The sequence below is a fragment of the Oryctolagus cuniculus genome, chromosome 10, assembly GCF_051225735.1.
Source record: "Oryctolagus cuniculus isolate XC-2025 breed Fujian yellow rabbit chromosome 10, ASM5122573v1, whole genome shotgun sequence".
Classification (NCBI taxonomy): Eukaryota; Metazoa; Chordata; class Mammalia; order Lagomorpha; family Leporidae; genus Oryctolagus; species Oryctolagus cuniculus.
Window position 1 is genome coordinate 77841346 of NC_142876.1, and position 15571 is coordinate 77856916.

Here is a 15571-nt window from a genome sequence, read left to right on the forward strand (position 1 = left end):
GAAGTGGAGCAGCTGGGACATGAACCAGCACCCATGTGGGGTGCCAGTGTTGCAGGCAGCAGCTTTACCTGCTGAGCCACAATATTGGCCCTAGTTGGCATGTTTTTCAGTGAACACATCCTTCCCTCACACACATGCATTTTTAAGAACTTAAAATAAGTGTTACAGTGTTTTTCCCTCAATTATAGTGGACAATTTTAGAAATGAATAAAGTAAAATGAGTGGTGGTGTGTACTGAGAGCCCAACTAAACATAAGGATAAATGACAAAAGAAAACCCTTATGCCCTCAAAGAAATGAAACAACCATAATACTAATGCAATTCATCAGGTCTTGTATGCATTTTCTCAAATATTAACTTAGCGTTTAAGGCAAGTAGGAATTTGCTGTTACAAATGCGGAGCTTCTCTCAGAGTTTCAGTGTAGCATTTCATTCATATAAAAGCTCATGGAAAAAAAGACCTTCCCAAGGTAAAACCAGAGTTTTACAGCCACATGTCAAGTGAGGTTTGCACTTGGTTTAGTTGGCCTGCCGAGTCTTGTGAGGGACGAGATGTCACTTGTTTAGAATTCTGTGGTGTGCTTTAAATGACGGAGTGAGGTGAAAAGAATGATATCTGTTCTGATGACCTTACTTTCTTCTGACTCCCCCTGGCCCTGTAAACACCCACGGTGAGCCTTCGAGAGTGTCATTTTGGCTGCCTTACTAAAACCCAGAAGCACTTTTTTTGAGCAAAGAAGAAAACACCTTCTCCATTATAGTATTAAACAACATTCCAAGTCAGCCTGCTAGACCATGTAGACTTTCTTCTTATCCTTAGACTATCCCAGTGCTTCAGGAAAATAAGTGTTTAGATCTTGCTGGAGGAAATTGACTTCACTTTCAACTTGGTGTTTAAAATTAACAGTTGTCAGATGTGTGTTGTCTACATGTTTTAATGGCCATAGCAAATAAATGGACTGAACTACACTAGATAAGCTAAAGTCATCTGAATTGAACCATTGACAAAGGATCTCCACTCTATTAAAAACTAGATTAATCGTAAAAACCAAGCTTCCAGGTCTCAACTTGTGAAGCTTGTGTATTTCTGAACACAGCAGCTCTGTACATTCGTTCTTATGTTTCAGGGTTTTTTAATGATCCAGGATTTCAGATGCAGATTTCACATCTAGACATTCTCACTTGGTAAGTCCTAGGTTTGTCTTACCTTTTTTAAAATTTTTTAAAGATTTATTTATTTATTTGAAAGAGTTACACAGAAGGGGGAGAGGTAGAGAGAGAGAGAGAGGTCTTCCATCCAGTGGTTCACTCCCCAATTGGCCACAACAGCCGGAACTGCACCGATCCGAAGCCAGGAGCTTCTTCCAGGTCTCCCATGTGGGTGCAGGGGCCCAAGGACTTGGGCCATCTTCTACTGCTTTCCCAGGCCATAGCAGAGAGCTGGATCAGAAGTGTAGCAGCCGGGTCTTGAACCGGTGCCCATATGGGATTCCAGCACTGCAGGCCAGGGCGTTAACTCACTGCACCACAGCACCGGCCCCTGTCTTACCTTTTTATCAGAGAGAAACACCCGTGTTCCAGGTTAGTGTTAGAACCACTTTGTTTTCGCTTTTCCCCAAAGGCCACACAGCATAACATGTTTCCTTTCCTTATACTGTTTCAAAGATCACCTGCTGTCGGCGTAGCCCCGGGCCTTTCTCTTAAGGCTGGAGAGTGAGAGTCAAGCCCAAGGTTGACTTTGTTTTATTTCCTTTAGGGTCTTATTTTCCTTTGTTTGTTTGTTTGTTTGTTTTTGACAGGCAGAGTTAGACAGTGAGAGAAAGAGAGAGAAAGGTCTTCCTTTTTCCGTTGGTTCACTCCCAAGTGGCCACTACGGCCAGTGCGCTGCGCCAATCCTAAGCCAGGAGCCAGGTGCTTCCTCCTGGTCTCCCATGTGGGTGCAGGGCCCAAGCACTTGGGCCATCCTCCACTGCACTCCCAGGCCACAGCAGAGAGCTAGAATGGAAGAGGAGCAACCGGGACACAATCTGGCGCCCCGACCAGGACATGAGCCATGGCGGGGGGTCTTATTATCTTAAGTGGTGGTGATGGGGGTCTTAAAATTATGATTGCTTTTCTGTTGCGTGTCTGCTCACCAATCTGTGAATTTAGCAAATAGTTAGGAGTTCTGGTGTGCAAGGTGCTGGGCCTGCAATGGTAAACAGAAACCAGCTCTGGTTCTTGGAACTCATGGTCTAATAGTGAGAGACATTGATCAAATAATCACGCACACAAAAGGTAAAACTAAACTTGCAAAGTAAAGTGATGCAGAAGAAAAGGTTTGTGCTGTGACGTGAGAGCATGTGATGTCTGCCCTAGCCTGGTGGGAGGAGAGAGGAGGGAGAGGTATCCCTGTGGGATGTTTGCTCTGAGAACTGAAATATGAGTTGGAGTTAACTTGAGAGGAGTGGTAGGCTTCAGGAAGGTGTGGTGGATCCACCACGTGCAAAGACCCTGGGACAGGAGGGAATTTTGTGTGTCTGCAAGAAATTGAAAGAAGGCCATGGTAGCAGAAACACAGAGAAAGGATTTATATGTGTGAGGAGGGGTCATTGCTGGTGACTTAGGCTGGGCTCAGATTATATGATACTCTTTCAGTGATGTTCAGATTTTTTTAACCCTATTCTAAGTGCACCTGGAAGCCAGTGAAGGATCTTAAGCATATGATGGAAGAAGATCCCTGGAACGGCACTCTGAGGAGCCTTGTAGGCCAGTGTGAAGGCTATGGGTGTTGTCTTAGTGAGTGGTCAGTGTCACTGCATGGGGAAGTAGGATTTAGGAACTAAAGTGGATCTGGGGACCGAGGGAGAGCGTAACATGGAAGACGATGCCTGGGTTTGTTGGTTTCACCATTGAATGATGAACTTTGGAAAAATAATTCTCGTGTTGGACTTTCATTTTTATCTTATTTATTTGAATGGCAGAGAGAGAGAACTCTTCCATCTGCCTCTTTACTCCCCAAATGCCCACAGACAGCAACGGCTGGGCTAGGCTGAAACCAGGAACTGAGAGCTCAACTAACGTCTCCAGGTGGGTGGCAGTGACCCATTCCTTGAGCTGTCACCTGCTACCCGCCAGGGTCTGCATTAGCAGGAAGCTGAAATCAAGAGTGGAGATGGAACTTGAGCCCATGCTCTTTGATGTGGCATATGGACATCCTAAGCAACATCTTAAGAACTGCGCCGAACTCCTATCCCAGAGTCTTGGCCTTTGTTAGAGAAATTTTTCTGTGTACTGGCCTCTTTGGGGGTGACCTGTGCTTTAGTTCATAATTCTAGATTATGGTTGGTTTTTGTTTTATGCTTGTTACTGTTTCCTTTATTATTATTTCTAAAGATTTATTTATTTGAAAGGCAGAGCATCAGAGAGGGAGACACACATGCACATGTGTGTACACAGAGAGAGAGAGAGAGAATGTACATGCCCCACCAGTTCACTCCCCACATGGCCAAAACAGTCAGAGCTGAGCCAGGTCAAAGCCAGGAGCCAGAAACTCCATCAAGATCTCTTTCATGGGTGGTGGGGGCCTAGGTACTCGGGTCGTCATCTGTTGCCTTCCCCAGGCATATTAGCAGAGAGCTGGATCTGAAGTAGAGCAGCTGGGACTTAAACCTCTGATGTGGGCTGCCAGCATTGCAAGCAGCAGCTTAACCTGCTGTATCACCGCACTGGTCCCTACGTTATTATTTAAAGGACTAAAGGGACCCAGTTTTCTGTTGAGGATTCGCTTTTGTATGTTTACATGTTTAATTGTTTTCTTAAGAAATATAAAATACAGTAGCATTCATGTGTACATGTAAAGAATGAAAAGCGGAATATATGTGTACCTACCACCAGTTGTAAGAAATAGAGGTGAACAGTTTGGGAGTGAACCAAGAGATGGAAGACCTCTCCCTTTGCCTCTCCCTCTCTCCCTGTAATTCTGCCTTTCAAATAAAAAGAGAGAGAGGCTTCCAGGGCTGGCACTGTAGTATAACAGGTTAAATCGACACCTGTGTCTCCAGATCCCATATGGGCGCCAGTTTAAGTACCAGCTGCTCCACTTCAGATCTTGCTACCTGCTAATGCATCTGGGAAAAGCAACGGAAGATAGCCCAAGTCCCTGGGCCCCTGTACCCACATGGGAGATCCTGATGAAGCTGCTGGCTCCTGGCTTCAGCCTGGCACAGCCTCGACCGTTGCAGCCATTTGGGGAGTGAACCAGCATGTAGAAGATCTCTGTCTCTCCCACTCTCTCTCTGTAACTCTGTCTTTCATATTAAATAAATAAATCTGTAAAAAAAGAAAATAGAGGCTTCCTGAGAGCCCAGTCCTGATCCTGTCTCTCCCTGTGGTAACCACAACCCTGAAATTGGCATTCTAAATTACTTTACTTTTCCTTATGGTGTTGCCATTCGTGTATATTTCCCAAGTTTAGTTTTTTATTCTGCTGCTTTTGAACTTAAGTAAATAGAGTCCTGCTATATATGTCCTGTTATTTCTTTCTCTTAATTAGTTTTAGATTTATTCCTGATAATGAGTAGAGTTGTGGTTCTTTTGTTTTCCTGCTCTGTTCTGTAGCATACTCTGAAAATGCTGCACTTTGCCTTTCCTGTAAATTGTGGTGTTGATGATGGTTTCCAGGTTGGGCTATTAAGAAAATGCTGCTCTGAGCATCACTGTCCATGTTTCATGTTAGACCTGTGCGACTTTTTGGGTACGCCCTAGACCTAAGAATGCAATTGCTGACATTTATTTAGGGGATTATTGTAGGTTAGACTTTACTGGATAGTATCAAACTATTCTCCAAAATGATTTTACCAGTTTATTTCAACTTACACTCCCATTGGCAGTGTATGAGAATTTCCCTGGTTCCACTTTCATGCCAACACTTAGGTTGTTCAGATTTTTTAAAACTTAATTTATTTGGGAAGAGAGAACTCCCACCCTCTGGTTGACTTCCTGAATATCTGCAGGAACCGGGTCCTAAGCTGGGAGCCAGGATCTGAATCCAGGTCTCCCATGTGGGTAGCAGGAGCCCAATTGCCTGAGCCATCCCTGCTGCCTCCCAGGATCTGCCTCAGCAGGAAGCTGGAATTGGGAGCCAGAGCTGGGAATGGAACCCAGGCACACCAGTTTCATCTTTAACTGCTGGGGTAAATGCCCACCTCATTGTTCAGATTTTTTAAGGTTTGGCAATCTGAGGGAGTGTGAAATAATTTCGTTTATCATTTAATTTGCATTTTCCTGATTGCTAATGAAGCTGAGCATCCATCCTGTGTATCTGTGAGCCACTGTGTTTCCTCTTCTGTGAAATGTCTGTCTGCTCTATCTCCTGTTTTTCGACGGGGCTCTCTGTCTTTGTGATTTACAGGACTCTTCCACTATGCTGGGTACTAGTCCTTTATTAGTTAAATATGTTAGAATATTTTCTCCCAGTTTGTAGTTTATCTTTCCATCTCCTTGTAGTGTCTTCCTAAACAGAAGTTTTTAATTTTAATGTTGTAGAATTTATCAGTGTTTTTATGGGTGTGCTTTTTGTTTCTTGTTTAAGAAAGTTTTTATGATTTGAATGTCATAAAGATATTCTCTTTTAGTATTGCTAAAATTTTTATTTTGTGATTAGCATTTAAGTTCTCAGTCCACCTGGAAATGATTTTTTTGTATGAGATAGGGGATCCAGTTTCATTTTTTCCCATATGGATAACTTTATCCCAGCCTCATTTATTAAATAGTCTGTCCTTTCCTCATACATCCTGCAGTGCTCACGGTCATAAATCAAGTTTATATGTGTGTGTGGGTCTGTTTCTGGGTTGTCTACTCAGTTCCACTGATTTGCTTGTCTCTCATGTGCCAGTGTCATACTTTCTTAATTCCTGCAGCTTTATATCTTGGAATCAGGTTGTCAAGTTCCATGAAAAACATTTTGATTGGAATCGCTTTAACTCTGTTCATCAGTTTGGGAAGACTGAAACATTGAGTCTTTCTTTCCAGTAACGCAGAGTGACTATTTAAGTTTTCCTTAATGTCTTTCAACAAAATTTTGTAATTTTTTCCATAAAAGGCTTTCACGTATTTTGGTAGATTTATTGCTTTATATTGTGGTTGCCATTGTAAATGGAATCTTTTTCAAAAACTTACTTTCAAGCAGGAATCCAGTCCAAGTCTCCCACGTGGGTGGCAGGACCGCAATTACTTGAGCCAGCACTGCTGCCTCTTGGGGTCTGCATTACCAGGAAGCTGGAATCAGGAGCCAGTGCTGGGACTCAAACCCACATACTTTGGTGTAGGAATCAGTATCTTAACCCTTAAGCTAAACACTCACCCTGCAATCCACATTGTAATAATTGATTTTGTATCCAGCCACCTTGCTAAACTTTACTATTAACTCTTAAGTTGAGTTTCTTTTAAGTTTTTTGCATAGGCCCCAGTAGTACAAATAAAGACAGGTTGGTTTTTCTTTTCTAAGCTTTATATCCATTATTTCTTTAAAAAATTCTTTCTTCTTACTAGTATTGCTCTGGCCTAGGCCCTCTGGTATAATGCTGACTTAGATACAGTGTTAATACAGTTCCCTGCCTTGCTCTTTCTCTTTAAGAAAACGCTCTCTGGGGTTGGCGCTGTGGCACAGTGGGTTAAAGCCACTGAAGCACCAGCATCCCATATGGGCGCCAGTTCTAGTCCTGGCTACTCCTCTTCCAATCCAGTTCTCTGCTGTGGCCTGGGAAAGCAGTGGAGGATGGCCCAGGTCCTTGGGCCCCTGCACCCACGTGGGAGATCCGGAAGAAGCTCCTGGCTCCTGGCTCCTGGCTCCTGGCTCCTGGCTCCTGGCTCCGGGCTTTGGATCAGCGCAGCTCCAGCCATTGCGGCCATCTGGGGAGTGAGCTAGTATATGGAAGACCTCTCTCTCTCTGTCTCTACCTCTCTCTGTAACTGTCTTTCAAATAAATAAAATAAATATAAAATAAAAAATAAAAGAAAATGCTCTCAACAATTCATCATTAACTATGATGCTTGCTGAAAGTTTTTGTAGATAGTCTTTATTAAAATGCTTCCTGTTTTTAGTTTGCTGAACATTTTTTAAGAGTATTTATTTATTTGAATGGCAGAGTTACAGAGAGAGAGAGGGAGGGAGGAAGGGAGGGAGGGAGGGAGGTCGGTCTTCCATCAGATGATTCACTCCCCAGCTGGCCTCAATGGCCAGAGCTGTGCTGATTTGCAGCTAGGAGCCAGGAGCTTCATCCAGGTCTCTCACATGGGAGGGGCCCAAGGACTTAGGCCATCTTCTGCTGCTTTCCCAGGAGCATTAGCAGAGAGCCAGATTGGAAGTGGAGCAGCCGGGACTTGAACCAGTGCCCATAGGGATGCCGGCACTGCAGGCGGTGGCTTTACCCTCTGTGCCACAGCACCAGCCCCTATTCTGATTCTTGATTTCTGTTTGAGTTAGTTTAAAATTTTTCAAAAAATTTGTCCATTTCACCTGAATTCTCAAACTTTCTCTCATAAAATTGTTTTTATTTGCTCTTACCAATTGTCTTCTCCATAGCTTCTGTTATTGTCTTATGTTACATCTCTGATATTTACGCTCTCTTTTTGTTCTGTTTGTTTTTAAATTAACTTTGCAGGAGGGTATATTTGATTAGTTTATCAGAGGCCTGGTATCTTGCTCTCGTGATCTGTCCTCTTGTAGTTCATTTGTTTTTGCTTTTGTCTGTCCTGTTGTATTCCATCTACATTTTAGAGGTTTGTTACACCCACTCCTCTCCTGACTTCTTTTGTAGATGCTTATTAACTCATTAACATTGAGCCTGTCTTCATTTACGATTACACATTTTCCTCCAAGTACTAACTTTATATGAAGCCTCTCACAGGTTTTGAAATGTACTGAATTTTCATTACTATTTCATCCAAGATATTTTCTGATTTTATTCATGAAATGTTTAGAAGTGTTCTTCCGGCCGGCACCGCGGCTCGCTAGGCTAATCCTCCACCTTGCGGCGCCAGCACACTGGGTTCTAGTCCCGGTCGGGGCGCCCAATTCTGTCCCGGTTGCCCCTCTTCCAGGCCAGCTCTTTGCTGTGGCCTGGGAGTGCAGTGGAGGATGGCCCAAGTGCTTGGGCCCTGCACCCAATGGGAGACCAGGAGAAGCACCTGGCTCCTGCCATCGGATCAGCGCCGTGCGCTGGCCACAGCGCGCCGGCTGCGGCGGCCATTGGAGGGTGAACCAACGGCAAAGGAAGACCTTTCTCTCTGTCTCTCTCTCTCTCACTATCCACTCTGCCTGTCAAAAAAAAAAAAAAAAAAGAAGAAGAAGTGTTCTTCCTTTCCAAATGTTTGGGTTTTTATAACATTTTTGTTATTGGTTTTATTTTGTTATTATTTATTTTCTGTCAGAAAATTATGCCATTCTTTTGAAATTTGTAGATTGATTTTTATGTCAGTTTTTAGTCAATTCCTTTTTAGTCACTTTTCATAAATTTTCCATTTTATTCTTGAAAGTTATGTTTAGTTTTCCAGTTTAGTTCTCTGTCCCTTGGGCTATTTAAGTCTTTTATGTCCTTACCGATTGTCTGTTTCGCCTGTCCATCTTTAGACTGAAAGAGATGTGTGAATATTTCCCACTGTGTTGGCAGTGTTGGCAGTGTCTTCCTGTAGACCTGTCAGTTTTGACTTTCTATTTGAGCCATGTTATTTGGTGTTAATTGTTTATAATTGTCATATCTCTCTGGTGAACTAAAATGTAGTTATCTTCTTTATCACAAATAATGCTTTTTACTTTACAGTCTGTTTTATGAAGTATTTATTTATATTTTGAAAGGCAGAGAGACAGAGATGGAGACAGACTCCAACAGGTAGTGGGTTCACTGCCCAAATGCCTGCCACAGCCAGGGCTGGGCCAGGCCGAAACTGAGAGCCAAGCTTTCATACTGGGTCTCCCACGTGGGTGGGAGCCATCACCTGCTGCTCATTCCAGGAAGCTGGATTGGAAATAGGACTGGAATGCAAACTCAGGCACCCCAATGTGGAACGTGGACATCCCCGGTGTCTTACCTGCTACCAAACACCCGCCCTACCTTGTAGCCTCTTCTGTCTGTTTAACATGGTTATTCCTGCCGCCTTCTGATCGGCCTCCTCTTTAGCTGGAATATCTTCTTTCTGTTCTTGGGGATTGACTTTTGGGAACATTGGTTCAGTTAACTTTTGATGATGGTTTCCAGTAAGTTCAGATATAATTACAAAATCTTATTATTCTGTATATGTGAAAAAAAATACTTTGGACATCTGATGTAAAGCTGTGATAAGTCAGTCGTTTGTGAACGAACCAGTTACGACTTTAGCTGCTTTTGGTTTTCTGGTCTTGTCATTATGCAGGTTATCGGACTTGGGTTCTCTGAGTCATGTGCTTCTTCTTTGATGCCCCACTCCACATTGAATCAATCAGCAAGTCCTTTTAATTCTCCTATACAGTTTCTTTCATATAAATCCCTGCTTTTGATCTCCCTACCTCTCCTTTAATACAGGCCTGTATTTCTTCATTTCCTGTGAGAGTCCTCTGGTTTCTTTGCCAGCACAGCCTTACTCCCCATCTTCTGTGTTCCTGCAGTGATGCCAGTCTGGCCACTCTGAACTGCCTTTGATCAGGATTGTCTTGTTCAGAAGTTCCCAAAGATTGCTCTTTAAACACAGCGTAAAACCTAAGTGCCTGAGCTGGGTCCAAGACCCTCTGCACCCTCCTCGCCCCTTGCCATCTTCTCTACCTCTCCCTCCTGCTGATCAGGCATCTGCTGTCTCCTGCCCAGTAGGTACACTCATCACTTCCCAAGTTTGCCATGAACTTCAGTTTTCCATTACCTTTGCACATTGTTTCTCCTTTACCAGAAATAATACTTTTGCTTTTAGCTTTCTCTAACTGGCCCCAAGAAAGTGCTCTCTCTACTGTAGGACTTGAAGGTAACACTGACATCAGCTTTTGCTGGTGATGGTCATTTGTAATGCAGCTGGTCATAGAACTGGATTTTCTGGCAAGATCTTCTGCTTTATAAGCCTTTATTTTGTTGATGAGTTCCATCTGCACTGTTGTCACTGTGTGGATTGCTTAGCCTTAGCAAGAACTGCTGCATTACTAGGGGACTCAGACAGCTCTTCTCTGAGCAGCTCAGATTGCATAAAAGTTTTTCTTGCGGCAGGGGTTTGGTCTAACAGTTAGGACACCAGTTAAGACATGTATGTCTCATATCAGAACACCTGGGTTCAATACCCACCTCTGGCTCCTGACTCCAGCTTCCTGTTATTGCCGACCCTGGGAGGCAGCATGATGGCACAAAGAGCTGCGACCCTGGCTCCTGGCTTTGGCCTGGCCCAGCCTCAGCTGTTGGTGGACATTTGAGGAGTAAAGCAGTGGATGGGAATGGGGAAGTGTGAGGGGATGCCTTTTGCTCTTGCTCTCTGTCCCCCCTCTCTGCCTGTGAAATAAGTGAATAATTTTTAAAAAGTTCTTTAAATTGAGGGGCTGGCACTGTGGCGTAGTGGGTAAAGCCACTGCCTGCAGTTCTGGCATCCCATATGGGTGCCTGTTCCAGTCCCAGCTGCTCCACTTCCAATCCAACTCTGCTATGGCCTGGGAAAGCAGTGGAAGATGGCCCAAGTGCTTGAGCCCCTGCACCCATGTGGGAAACTCAGAAGAAGCTCCTGGCTCCTGGCTTCTGGCTTCGGATCGGTGCAGCTCCGGCCATTGTGGCCATTTGGTGAATGAACCAGTGGATAGAAGACCTTTCTCTCTCTCTGCCTCTGCCTCTCTGTAACTAAACATCAAACAGAAATCTGTATTCTTCACTTTTTTCTTTTTAAATTCTAGATCCTTATAGATCAAATCAGTCCCCTCTAAATGCCCTTCTCAGCTGCCTAGAGGGTTACTATTGTCCCCCTTCTGAGTCATCTAGATCAACCTCTTCAGCCATTAAATTATTCTTATAGGTCCCAAATCCCAACCCTTTGCCCATCCCGATGTCATTTAGGACCTTGTCAGTGTCCCCTGCTCATTTATTTTGGGCATGCCCTGGTTAAACTATCCTCCAGGTTAACTGTAACGCCCCAGCTTTGGCCAGGCTGGAGAGCAGCTATTGCTTTTGTTTTCTGTTTCATTCCTTTGTCGTCGTAGACCAGGAGCTCATCTCCTTAGCTTGGGAAGCCTTAACATGCTACTGATTCTTGGTTTATGAGTAGTTGAAGCTGTTAAAATCTTTGTCTCAGAAATCCTTCTTTAACTGTACCCCTCTTCTGTACTGGCTGAATTTTCCTTATGGGATTCAGTCTGTCCCATCCGCCTGTCACAGTGTTTCCAGAACTGGAATCTGTCATCTGGGTTATTTCCTGATCTTTTCACTTTAGTGACACTGTTTGTAAACATCACTGCTGAAATCCATTTATAGTCATTTTTGGAGTACTTAGTGTATGCCAAGCTCAAGGCCAGGCACTGGGAAACTGAACAAGAGTTAGATATGGCTTCTGGCCTTGGGAATTAGAATGACCAGTCTGTTTTTACCCAAGACATGGAATAGGGTGTTGAATGAGGAAGGCTCTGGTCAGAACTTGGCATTTTCCTCTAGATGACTGCCCTCAGGTTGAATTCTGTCTTAACCTATAAGGTCAAATGTGAGTACAATCTACTTTATAATCTTGCATCCCATACCATGTTTTGTGTGTTTATCTATGCTTTGTTAAAACCCAGAGATAGGCCGGCGCCGCGGCTCACTAGGCTAATCCTCCGCCTGCAGCGCCGGCACCCCGTGTTCTAGTCTCGGTTGGGGCACCAGATTCTGTCCCGGTTGCTCCTCTTCCAGTCTAGCTCTCTGCTGTGGCCTGAGAAGGCAGTGGAGGATGGCCCAAGTGCTTGGGCCCTGCACCCGCATGGCAGACCAGGAGGAAGCACCTGGCTTCTGGGTTCGGATTGGCGCAGCGTGCCAGCCATAGCAGCCATTTGTGGGGTGAACCAACAGAAAAAGGAAGACCTTTCTCTCTCTCTGTCTGTCTAACTCTGCCTGTCAAAATAAATAAATAACCCAGAGACAGTCTTTGCACCTGGCTCCCGGGCTCAGGCTACACCACAGGGCGGTGTGTGAACCCACAGAAGCTCCTGTTCATCTCTTACCTGTCTACAGTTCAGAATTCACGAGTTCACGGTCTCCTCACTTTCCTTCTTTGCCTTTTGGAACATTAAGCAAGACACTGTTGATCCTACTTCCTGTCTTCTGTGAGAATATTGAAGACCAGACACATTGTTAGTTTTTCTACGGTTAGTTTTTCTGAGATCAGCAAAAACATCTTAGCCGTTAGCATTAACCTGTATCAAGTTTTTTTACCCTCCATATTGGTAGCTATAATCTTTGGGTATTTTCTGCATGTTATTCTCTTTTCCTAATCATTCTTAGTTTATTGGACGAACTGACAACCCTTGGTCAAGCCAATAGAGGCAAACTGCTTTTTCCTGGAACTTTTGATGTATAATCTGGCCCAAGGCACACCGTGATCGTTCTGTCATCTTAAGCTGTGGTCCACAAAACCAAATCCTGTGTTTGATTTGGGAGGGCTGAAGTCAGAAACTTGTCCCCTGCCATTAGAGACATAGTGAGGCCATAGATATGGTTAAGAGCATGCGCTCTGGAGCCACTTGGCAGCTTCAGATCTCTGCTCTGTGTGTAAGACCCTTGGACAAGCCATTCATACTCTTTGCTTCGGCTGTCCATAAGATGGGGGGACATTAGGAAAATGAGGTGCACTAACATGAGCAGTGTGTTTCCAACATGATAGCACAGAGTAAGTGTTCAACGAATGTGAGCTACGGACAGCGCTCCAGTGATGCAGTGCTTGTTGAACAGTAGCCTTGGCTGAGTCAGGGAGTCAGTTCATAGTAATAATACCCAGCACTTAACCGTGCCAGACATCATGCCAACTGACTGACATACCTTCTCTCTCCCCTCCCCCCCCCTTGAACTCTCACAGGCTTCATATGAAGTTGGGTCCTGTCCCCAATTTATTATAGCCCAGGGTTGCAGATGTGGAAACTGAGGCTTGAGTTCAGTAAACTTCAAAGCCTGAGCCCACCTTTGCTATGCTCAGTCAGTCCTCTGTTGTCTTCCAGAGCTGTTACCCGCTGATGCATGTGCACATTCTGCTGGGGAAGTATGTGATGTGGTCTCTGTTCCTGAGCATCCTGTCTGGTTGGAAAGACGAGACGGCATCACCAGAGGCCAGAGTTAGAGGGTGGCCAAGGGAGCCCTGCCCCGTGCCAGTGATGATTCAGAGAAGGGGAACCCACAGCTGCTCTGCAAGGCCTCATGGAGTAGGGGCTTGAAGATGGCGGGCTCTGCACGGACAGAACGCGGGAAATGTAGTGGACAGGGCCGCCTTGAGGCCAGTCACCGGTCCCACTGCCAGGGCAGGTGTGTGCCAGGGATATAGAGCACGTTAGGGAATTGGGGAGATGATGGAACGTAGCCTGTGCAATGTAAAAGTTGGAGGCTAATGGCCCTTGGGTCATATTTGGCTCTCAGTGAGTTTTTAAAAACTTTAAATTGGTTGTCAACACTTAAAAAATTGGAAGATCTTATGTAGAAGTCTGGATTTACAGCTGCTCTTGAAATAACGGAAGTGCTGGCAGTTGCTGGGCCCACATCCCCACATGGCAGCAATTGGCTGGAGCTGGGGCCAGCTGTCTCCTTTCTGCAGGATGAGGGCTCTCCATTCTGTCATAGACCCCACCTGCCCTCTAGACTCCATCTGTCTGGCTTCTGAGAGTAGCAGTCTGTGGCCTTGGGCTAATGGGTAAGGCTGTGATGCTGGATCAGAGGACCCAGGACGCGCTTCCTGCCAAACCACAAGCCCCATGCAAGCAGGAGCCGCACTTTGCTGGGGTACTGCAGTGTCGCGGGGGCCCAGAAAATGCCCAGCAAACACTGAGCACTCAGTCAGTGTGACACTTGGATGGCAGCAGGGGTGGCATTGTAGAAGAATCACTTCTGGAAGCTGCAGCAGATCTCGAGACTGCTTGGGGGAAGACAGAGTGAACCAGTGGCCCATTTTGATCCCTGTGTGGAAGGCTCGCCATGGGTGACCAGTAAGCCGCGACCAGGCTGCTTCTAAAGCGGGGAACAACCTGTCTGTTTTGTGTAGATTGTGTTCCCAGCTCCCCGCACGGCCACGGAGATAGCCAGCCTGCTGTTTCTTTTTCGGACATGCACTCAACAGAACAGAAAATGCATAAGGCTTGGGGCACATGCTTATTTGCTGTACTCAGCAGGACAACAGCACGACAGCGATCACAGCCAGAGCTCCGGGCTCTGTGTGTTTTAGCAAAAACCCGTCCAGCCCGGTTGCTTTGGGGATCTGATCTTCCAACCTGCCTGCCGACAGTGCCGCTCCTGCGCGGCCTGGCCTGTGTTCTTGTTTGCTTATTTATTTATTTCCCTTTCTTGTGTGCTTGGTATTCCTTCAGGCTCCGGCTGCATGCACCTTGCCGTCAGGAGCACTAGGTAAGAAGAAAGTGAACTGGCCCTCCCTCCGGCGCAGGCTTTGGAAAATCAAAGCCGAGCAGAGGCAGCTCCTCTCCGCCTGCAGCAGGGTCAGCGACTTGTGTAATGTTTTCCCCGGCAGCTTCTCTCTGCTGAGCTCTTGTGTTTTTGAGCGAGGGAATGAAGAGCTGTGTCTGTTGCTGCCGCCTTTTTAAGCAGGTGGGATCTGCAGCTGTGATCAAAGCCAGGCTCCGCGCTCCCTGCCAACAGCATCCCTGCTTTTTTGTTAAACTGCTCCTTGTGGGGCTGCATGTGTCTCTGTGGAGGGAGGTGGCTCCAAGGAAAAAAACCCTCCCAGACTCCCTGACAAGGCATGAAAGGAGAAAAGCGCTTACATGTCTCGCCCCGTGCAGGAAGCGTTTTGATAACATCGTTGAGTCAAACCGTAATTAGGCTGTGGCGTCCAGTTCTTGTAGGAACACGAAATGCTAGGCGGCCAACAGGTTTGGTTCTAACAACTGACTGAGGAGGTTTCAGTTGTGCTGTGTATTCCTATATTTAGTAAAATAATACCTCTGAGCCACTTTTAGCAGTCAGTAATTTTTGCAGATAGTAATTTGGGCCTGATTGGGACATGCTGGCAACGCTTCAGGTCTAATTATAGAAGTGTGCTTGCCTCTGAGTCTTGAGCACAGGGTGAACATGGGACTTAAAGAGCTGTCCAGCAAACTAGTGGCATCCTAATTTTGAGGGTCCTGATCACTGTAATAAAATATGGGATGAATGAACTATAGTGCCTGACCTGACCGAGCTGTCTGTCCCTAGGAGACTTCATTTGTGTGTTTTTTCAAGGACTGGGTCCCACAATGCGGGACAGATTGGCCAGTGGTCCTGCTGCCAGCAGCTTGTTCAGTTTCATGCAGTTGATGCCGCCGCCTTGAGTGTGAGCCGACACAGGGTTGTGGATGTGCACGGCAGCTCTCTGGACAGTCAGGCCTGCTTGTGTGGCTGGTGAAAGGAGCAGATGGGCTCTTGAAAGCAGTGTG

General features: G+C 45.6%; 1 protein-coding gene across 7 annotated transcripts in view; it reads left to right on the forward strand.

The window, feature by feature from the left end:
* Positions 1-15571, forward strand: part of SHQ1 (SHQ1, H/ACA ribonucleoprotein assembly factor) — a 125908-nt gene that overhangs the window by 88687 nt on the left and 21650 nt on the right. The window contains exon 11 of one of the 7 annotated variants that reach the window (XM_089305423.1): positions 6726-7000. The exons of 5 other annotated variants lie outside the window; for them this stretch is intronic. In XM_089305423.1, coding sequence (XP_089161549.1) covers positions 6726-6951 — 226 coding nt within the window. In that variant the 3' untranslated portion in view covers positions 6952-7000. Of the gene's footprint in view, positions 1-1127; positions 1186-6725; positions 7001-15571 lie in introns of those variants that run through there. One more of the 7 variants, XM_089305426.1, reaches the window with a different exon arrangement.